Source organism: Quercus suber, unplaced genomic scaffold, assembly GCF_002906115.3.
Source record: "Quercus suber isolate HL8 unplaced genomic scaffold, Cork oak 2.0 scaffold_640, whole genome shotgun sequence".
In the NCBI taxonomy this organism is placed as follows: Eukaryota; Viridiplantae; Streptophyta; class Magnoliopsida; order Fagales; family Fagaceae; genus Quercus; species Quercus suber.
The window spans coordinates 25,272-34,381 of NW_027070081.1; the positions used below are offsets into that span (position 1 = coordinate 25,272).

General features: G+C 34.0%; 1 protein-coding gene across 1 annotated transcript in view; it reads right to left on the reverse strand.

The window, feature by feature from the left end:
* The window catches only part of LOC112028145 (callose synthase 10), a gene marked incomplete in the record, with an annotated part of 57,704 nt that overhangs the window by 21,517 nt on the left and 27,077 nt on the right, over nucleotides 1-9,110 (reverse strand). Inside the window, 17 exon segments of the mRNA XM_065765572.1 lie at nucleotides 365-485; nucleotides 642-802; nucleotides 903-984; nucleotides 1,104-1,201; nucleotides 2,720-2,747; nucleotides 3,875-3,960; nucleotides 4,125-4,211; nucleotides 4,550-4,599; nucleotides 5,718-5,799; nucleotides 5,889-5,949; nucleotides 7,282-7,334; nucleotides 7,446-7,632; nucleotides 7,748-7,871; nucleotides 7,979-8,084; nucleotides 8,181-8,273; nucleotides 8,662-8,740; nucleotides 8,825-8,901. Coding sequence (XP_065621644.1) covers nucleotides 365-485; nucleotides 642-802; nucleotides 903-984; nucleotides 1,104-1,201; nucleotides 2,720-2,747; nucleotides 3,875-3,960; nucleotides 4,125-4,211; nucleotides 4,550-4,599; nucleotides 5,718-5,799; nucleotides 5,889-5,949; nucleotides 7,282-7,334; nucleotides 7,446-7,632; nucleotides 7,748-7,871; nucleotides 7,979-8,084; nucleotides 8,181-8,273; nucleotides 8,662-8,740; nucleotides 8,825-8,901 — 1,575 coding nt within the window.

Here is a 9,110-nt window from a genome sequence, read left to right on the forward strand (position 1 = left end):
AGGAGCGAAATTGGCGGACTTTTGAGGACTTGAATAGTTTCAAAGATCAGATGCTTGCTTCTTTTAGTGGAAGTGTGGAACTTTATTCAACTAATATCAGGCTTGGGGACTCATGACTAGTGATTCTCTACCTTTTTTTCTTAGTTCTCTGCTCTTTTGTAATTAGTCTGCTGCTCGGTTTTCTTTTGTTTCTTTTCTCTTTTTCCTTTTTCTTGTAAATGCTGGTTTGCTCTGTGCTTTTCATGCAAAGAGCAGCCTTTTGTATGTATACCATTCTTACTTATCAAAAAAAAAAATTAGTATAGATCCCAGCATTATCAGTTCCATCAAGTTAAATGATGCACATAGTTAACAGAACGCATACCAGGAGCCCAGTCAGCGCCGTAAATCTTGAAAGCACCACTGGCAGCTGCTTAAGAGATAAGGTTATGACAAGTGAACCCTCTGAAATACTGTTGTTGATCTCACGGAAAATCCTCTCAACCCTATCATAAAGGAGGTTACCAATAAATCAAAATAATAAATAATCAATATTACACATTTAAGCATACAAGGCATGCAAAATCTATTACAAATTTGGTTGAATTTAAACTGGAAGCATAAAGATTCAAAACAATACAAGAATGAGTGGAGATCCATACCAAAGTCTTCCTTCACCATCAACCAGGGAATATAAAATTTTTTCAATACTAAAATAACACTCTTGAACTGCATAGGCCATGTATTCGTCCCTACATATTCTATTCCAAAGATCTGCCTGTGTGTCTTTGCAGTCCAAGGCCAAATCTATTGCCAACAAGATCTGGAAAAAAAAATTTGATGTATTTCAGTAGACATGATATTCAGCAAACCACAAGCGTCAGTAACCAATAACATTCCAGCTAACATCCAATAAGCTACACCTTACTGCTGAGAAGAAACAAAGGCCATTGGACTAGTCTTAAACTTCCTGTGTTGCTAGGAATAGAGAGCAAGTCCCTCTCCCTGGGAGCATTAAAATGAAAAAATGACATTAATAGAAATTACAGAAAAACAAGAAATAGAATCTTAAACTACAGTAATGCAATCAGGTTTTTCTTTCCTTTAGCAAACAGTTGATCTACCTGTTACTAATAAAATCCTCCTCACGCAAGCTTTTGATTATCTCATTCCAAAATGGAGAAAATAAGGCTGCATATGCCTTGTTCATATCCTGAGACGCCTAAAAAGAAAAAATAAACATTTTTTTTTTTTGATAAGTAATAAGTATATTGATATAAAAAAGGAACATCCTAGTACACAAGGAATGAACAAGGGAAAGGAAATCAAATGCAAAAATTGCAAGAGTCTAGGAAATCAATAAAAAAAGGGAATGAGTGATGTTGCAAAGCAAACAACCAATCCCTTAAAGTTCTAAAAAAGAGAAGCTTGAGGTCCGAAATAGATCTCTCAATATCTTCAAAACATCTACTATTTCTCTCCCTCCAAAGACACCACATTAAGCAAAGAGGAATGATGGACCAAATGTAACCATTTCGATGACGACCAAAGCTGCCTTGCCAACACCCTAACAGCCCCAAAACAGTGTGTGGCATAACCCAAGTTACTCCAAATAGGCCCAAAACCATAGACCATAGATCCATAGCAAAAGGACAATGAAGGAATAGATGGTCAATCGATTCACCATTTCTCTTACACATGTAGCACCAATCCAAAATCCACACCTTCCTTTTTCGTAAATTATCAATCATCAAGCATTTCCCTAAGGCAGTAGTCCAAACAAAGAAAGCTACTCTAGAGGGAATCGTCTGCTTCCAAATACTTTTCCAAGGAAAACCAAAGAAAGTGTTGCCAACTAAAATTCTATAATAGTCTCTAACTAGGAAGCCCTTATCTTTGCTAGGAATCTTTGCTAAGAGAGGTTTTAAACAAACATGTCATAGATTATCCCAAAGATAAAGAAATGTTTTGTTAGAAAATAAAAGTTTTACCTATTTAAAATAAGGGTCCAGCTAGCAGATGCGCTTAGGGCATTTGTTAATAAACTATTTTAGAAATATTTTGATATCACTTTTATGAAAAATATAAAAAGTTGTCAAAAAAATCAGTTTCCTTTTTTCCTTTCCATTAAAATGTTTCTAAATTTATTTACTAAACAAATGCCCTTATGTAATCCGTTAATAAAATCCTTAAAATAAAATAAAATAAAACTTTTTGGTCTCAACAATGGGAAATTTTCAACATCACAGGATTTAGAGGCTGATGCATGCTGTTGTTTCATATCAGAATTCAAAACTTCAAATGAAGGTCAGAAGTAGCCAACTAAGTTTACGGGGTTATAGGCATCAACATGGTAAGTTCAAGTTTCTTTAATATTTGAGCCATACTGGAAAAGGGGAGATATCTGATATGAATTGTCTGAATTCAAAGAACTTGTAGCTAATCTATAAGAAAAAAATTTCTCTTTCCTTTCTTTCGTTTTTTTTTTTTTTTGGGGGGGGGGGGGGGGGGGGGGGGGGGATGGTTGTGGGGCGTCAAAAGTTCCCAACAAATGTTCCATTGCTTTTGGACCACTAGAGGTTTCCAATGAAGCTTAAAATAACCAATTTCAAACTGAAAATAATTGTGCCTTCACATCAGAAAACAATCCAAGTCACTGAAACAGTTTCCTCATGCATCTACAATAAAATAAATGCTACTACATGAGTAAAACCGTAAAAGCATCAAAGAAATCACTCACCTGAGGTGCTTCGCTGTTAAAGGGCATCCTGGAAAGGCACATTGAAAGACTTTGTTTAAAAAGAATGATAGAGAAAATGGCCGATATTTTTTCACAAGCCATTTAAACAATAGATATCAAAGTCAAAACAAGTTTTTTTTTTTTTTGATAGGTAAGAACAAGTAAACTAATCTTCCATTTTGATTCAGGCATATTTGCCAAAAGTCAAATAGTTCCAAGCCTTACACTATTCTTTTTTTATTGGTAACTTATGCACACACCTAATGGGTCTTGAACCCACAACCTCACCCTCCATTCCATGATTACAAGAGGAAGATGTGCCAATTGAGCAAAAGCTCATTGGCCTTACAATATGATTGACATTTATAAAACGTTCTAAATAATATTCTATCTGTATTAATTTAAATGTCTTGCTTTCCTATTTTCAACTTCCTAAAATATATGCACCCATTCTAAAAAAAAGTTTATACTTCTTCAATTTTGTACATTACCCTTACCTTTTCTTTCTTTCTTTTTTGGAAAAAGTAAACAAGTTTTTTTTTTTGAAAATGTGCCACCTCTTATATACAACATGGATATTTTAAGAAGATTGTTCCATATTTATCTTTGTTAATTTTTTTATTATTCAAAAGATACAATGGGGAAGGGGAATTTATAATAAAAACTAGACATTTCTATTGGAAATGCCCAAAGGTGCCATTTGAGCTACAAGGCTCTTGGCTCTCTTAGTTAATTTGATGCAGGGATTCTAAGGGGGCTGCTGTTTAGGCTTAGAATTGATTAAGGGAAATGAGAGTTGCTTAGAACAGTGAACAAGGTGTGACAAAACCTTCTTAAGAGAAATCAATCTCTTGAAAATGGCACTAGGCTAATCTATGTAATTGCATTCAAAAACTAATCACAAAGTAACTACAATGTGGTATTCATGATACTATTTGTTTGGCATTGGAGCCTTCTAGATGCTTGACAAGTGTCTAAATCCTATTGGCTATTGCTTAAGCAATCATCTAACTAACTAACAAACTATTCACAAGAGGATTAGGATGCAACAACTTGAAATGCCCTGCATCATAATTATTGTGGCATTTCAAATCAAGCCATATTCTGGGAGAAGTGGTAATCAATAAAATAAATATTTAATAAATAAAACACTACCTTTCGGCTTGTGATGAGACAAGATTTTTGACCAGTGCTTCAGGGAAGCTCTCAAAACGTTTATGCACCATTTCAATTGAACGTATCTGATATAAATCACAAGAAGCAATTAACACTACAAGATTTCTGAAGAAAAGAAAGGAGAATAATATTTCAAGACATCAGTAAAAAGAGCATTTAGTTTGTAACAAAATAAAAATAGAATCTGTCCCTAATGTTGGAAATATATTATTATAAAATATATTTATACCTCGCCTAACCGAGCTCGTGCACCCATGATACCACCAACAACAGCTGATAAAAGAGTGTACCAGATGTGAATGTCCATTAGATAGATCTGGAAAAGAAAAAATATATAAAATGAGATATGACCAAGTACAATACTATATGCATGGTGATGGAAACTTTTATGATATAGGCAAAATGATTTTTAGTTATATAGGCACTGAATAAGAAAGCCCTATAGCTGAGTCAAATCAGGAGGTGAGCGTCTCAGTCAAGGTGCAATGCACTTCAAATATACCTTGGCAAGTTACCCTAGGCGATTGTTTTGGCCAACATCTAAACCTAGATTTCTCAAGGGCACTGCCTTGCTTAATGCAACACTCAGGCAGCCACCTAATATTGAATTCATATCCAGATACATAAACACAGAAGCTAAAGAAAAATACTCACAGCCACAACAGGAGCCCACAGACTAGCTATAGTCAATACATTATTATTATCTGCCAAAATCAAAAACATATGTCAGAAACACATAGCATCTGTTAATATCAAACACTAACTACCAACCAAAGAGTTCTCTCTCTCACTCTCCCCTGAAAAATAACTTCATAAGCAACCCCTTTTTCCATCATTATGCAAATTTACGTAAGCTCAACACTTAAAATATTCTTATAGAATGCCTACTGTCAATGTAAAGTCAATAAGAATAATCTACAAGGAACAAATTGATAAAACACTAAAATTATTTAATCGCAACAGGCATAACACTATACAACAAAGCTCAACTAAAAGAAAAGGTCATCTTCATTTTTTCTCTTTTCCAGGAAGTAGTATCAATACAGACACACAGAGACACCCCAAAAATACAGATAGTATACATAAGATTACCAATAAAAGGAAAAGGAAAATGGGAAAAAGAAAGAGAATACATATAAAAAATGAATAAAAAATTTCATTATGAATTTTGAAGACTTGCATACAGAAAGAACACAGCAAGAGTTGGTAGATCAATCAATACATATGAATAGAGACAAATTATTAATAGTATACTGATCTACCATATTGTCTACTGTTTTATCTTATAAAGATTTATTGAGAATTTCCATGTAAAACTTTCCAAATTAACATCTAGAGCATTATCTTCATATTTTAGGTAGGACCTCAACACAAGGGTTGATGTCAACGTTTTTTTCCTGGCTTCTAAAGAGGTTGATAACATTGCTTGATTGATTTACCTCAATATTTCCAGAAACGTACTGTTAAGCTTGTTGCATAATCATATTGCAATCTACATCACACATTTGTCACTACTTTGTACATTACCACCAATCCTTCAATGCATTCCTTAATTTCTGTTTGACATTACACTGACAAAATGCTACCAGAAAATGGTTTTTTTATTTATATACAAGTAAAAAATTATGAAATTGCAAATAACAAGTTTTGAACCTAGGAACAAGCTTTACATTCATTTGGCTTGCATGTTGACCACTAAGGTACACATGCTAGATGGTAACAGAAAATGTTATGTTGACTCAAATTTGATTAATGTAGTGCTTTCAAACAACAAAATATATAAATAAATAAATCAAAGGGTAGATCATAGTGATGAACTTACTCTTTGAGATTAAATCGTGCCATGAGTATTCCAAATTTGGAAGAGTCCTAATAAGTCTGGTGGGTTTCACAAGAGGTTTGATCTGCAATAGGAGTACAAATTAACTAAGGACATCGGTGCTATATAAACCTATTCCTAAATATCCACATAAAGTTAGAACACAATGCTTGCCTGTAGGAAGTAAGCAAATGTGAATTTGCATATAAAGATCACCAACCAAAAGGCCACATATCTGCATTTTGTTTTGGGAGGGAAAGGGGGGGGAGGGGGGGGGGGAGAGAGAGAAAATTAAAATAATGACAAGTAAGAAAAACTTATCATTCCCCAAGGTCAGATCAAGAATTAAAGTGCAGATTTATTATTGTTAAGATCAAGCATAAAAGGCCACATTTATCAGTCCCAAAAACAAACATAAGCATCTAAAAGGAAAATAAAAATTCTGACAAGTAAGACACATTTATCATTCGCTATTGGAAGACTTAGATCAAGAATGAAAGTGCCTGTCATCAAATGATTGGATGTCTGATGCAGGGAATGTGATGGGCTGTATTTGTATGGTTCAGAAAAAATGAAAGGGTTGAGTTGCTTTAGAAAATAAGAATTCTGACAAGTAAGACACATTTATCATTCGCTATTTGAAGACTCAGATCAAGAATGAAAGTGCCTGTCATCTAACGATTGGATGCTGATGCAGGGAATGTGATGGGCTGTTTGTGTATGGTTCAAAAACAATGAAAGGGTTGAGTTGCTTTAGAACATATTGATAGGTGGATAAGTACCTCTGCAAGAACACACAATTCCAAATAGCACACAAAGGCTAACAATTCATTCAATTACCAAAAACTGATTTACAAAGAGCTTACATTCTCCTTCTTAAACTAGTTGTTTGGCATTGGCAGCCTCTAGATGGTTGACAAGTGTCTATATCCTATAGGCTAATGCTTAAGAAATTGTCTAACTAACTAATTAGTTACAAGTGGATTAGGATATAGACATATAGTTACTTGAAATGCCCTGCATCAATGTCACTCTTCAACAACATACATAATAAGCATCTGAAACTCAACAAGGAGCCTATATAAAACATTCTAGACAACGTCCACTGTTTTATAATATAAAACATAGATAACATAGAGTGTTTAATTTAAAGATTGCCAGCAGGTCTTGAACTTTTCCAAACTCCATCTCGGCCAATACAGCTTATTAAGAATAGAACAATATGGCAAGGCAAATTAGCATGTTGGTGAGAAGGTTTTGAAAGAAAACAAAGTTTGGACATGTGGATTTTGTAGTATAAGTTGTCTCATGGGGAGGGGGAAAGGGAGATTTAAAGTTGGACATCTAATACAGTGCATTTGGAGGGAATGAAATTCTGAGGTGCTTGATCCTCTTTGCTCCTCGTGTACTAGCCTACTAGTGCTTTGCCCTCTTCTCCTTTTCTATGAAACTATTACTTATCATACATACATACATACGCGCATGTGTGTGGTATAATCTACAGGAAAACATAAAAAAACATGTTTTGAAAAACCAATTCTGAACTTCCTTAGGCACAAAAGCAAACCTGCAATAATCACTCATCCTCTCATAAAGACCACGTCCAACATAGTACCTCTCCTGAAATATGCAGAATAAAAGGTAGAGCAAACAGTCAATTAAAATTTCATCATACACTCAATAAACCAATCGTTCAATATTTCAATAAGGTACGCATTGAACAGAATATACCTGATAAATCCACTTAAAAAATTGAAAGAATGGCTGATCAGACATTGCAGACAGTGAATGACATGCTGGAACTTTAACTATAAGTCCAAGGAATAGGCGTAATGCTGCATAAACACCCACTACAAGAATGTAAATCCGGAAATAGAAATCATTTGAGTTACGGTCATTTCTTTCCTGCAGAACTTTCCTGCAAAGTAGTACATTTATCAACAAGATTAGCAATATATAATTACAATGTAAAGACATGTTTTGGTAGCTGCCAACATAAAAGCATGTCGCAGAGAAGCATATTGTAGACTCACACGTAAACATATGTTACGAATACAGAGCTCAAGCCACCCCAGAGAAACCTAATAACCAGCCTTGAGATAGCCATGGCTCTTGCTGTTTTGTAAGCCCCAAACATAAGCAAGACATCTAAACAAACTGTGTGGCACATAACCCAGTTAAAATATATATATATAAAGGGTGAGATTTGAGATTAATTTATGAGAAATGAGCATGAAAGCATCTGGCAGAGGCAAACAACTTACTCTCTATAAAGTTCATAATTGCAAATGTCGGCCCAATGCTAAGTATTAGCTTAAAAGTATCCGGATGGCCCTTACCAATTCCATTGAAGGCTATAATTGTCAAAGCCTGTAATAAACAGAAGATAACAAGCATTATCTTAAGGATGAATAAGTTAAACTAGAAGTAAACACAACTAGTAATGCATGGACGTAGAAAAGTAACCTGGAACATTAAAACCAAAAAGATCCAAAGACGATGAAAGCTTCGATACAAGTGAAGATATGTCCTATGCTCAACAAAGGTGCTTTTACCAGTCTGCCAGTTCAAGGTTAAAAAAGAGAAGAATGAATAAAAGTCAAGTGAAAGGAGGCAAAGAATCAATAAACATTTTATGCCAGAACTAAATGATAAAAGCAAGACCATTTGTTGCCAATTATTATCATCCCATAATTTACCAATTACCAACACCCATGTCTGGGTGCAAAGTCCAGCCAAATTCAATTTTCATCAATTTTCAGTTAGGTAGGCATATTAGATGACTTGTATCCATATTAAATACCAAATCCATTCCATTCCTAGTTCTAAATATAAATAAGGAAAACCTTAAAATGATTTTTTTTGTCTGAGTTTCATAAATCATTAAAAACAAAAGGAATATACAAAACATTGGCAAATTTTGGCCACAAATCATCAGCGAACTAACCCTTTTCTTCTTACTAGGCTTCAACAAGAACGTTGACTCACTCCTCATTGGCCAGTTTAGCTCGAAGCAAGCTTTTGACCTACATAAACATTGTAAATAAGGCCACAAGATAATTTAAAGTCTAGGTACCAAACCAGAGTACAAAATTTTCAAGAAAGTAAACCAAAAATATTCATTGAAGTCATCATAATTCCTCCATGCTGAATGTGCAGCTTTCCCATTATTATTTCTAGCAGCTTCCTGTAGATTAATAAAATAAAAAAATTAAAATACCTGCCACAACAATTGAAGTACATATTAATGAAAACCAATATATGACTATCAAAATCACTTTTAAAATGAAAGATAACAAACATATCAATAATACCATAAAACAACACCATCAGCTCCTTCAAACTTAAAAAAAAAAAAAAAAAAAAAAAAAAAAAAAAAAAAAAAAAAAAAAACAA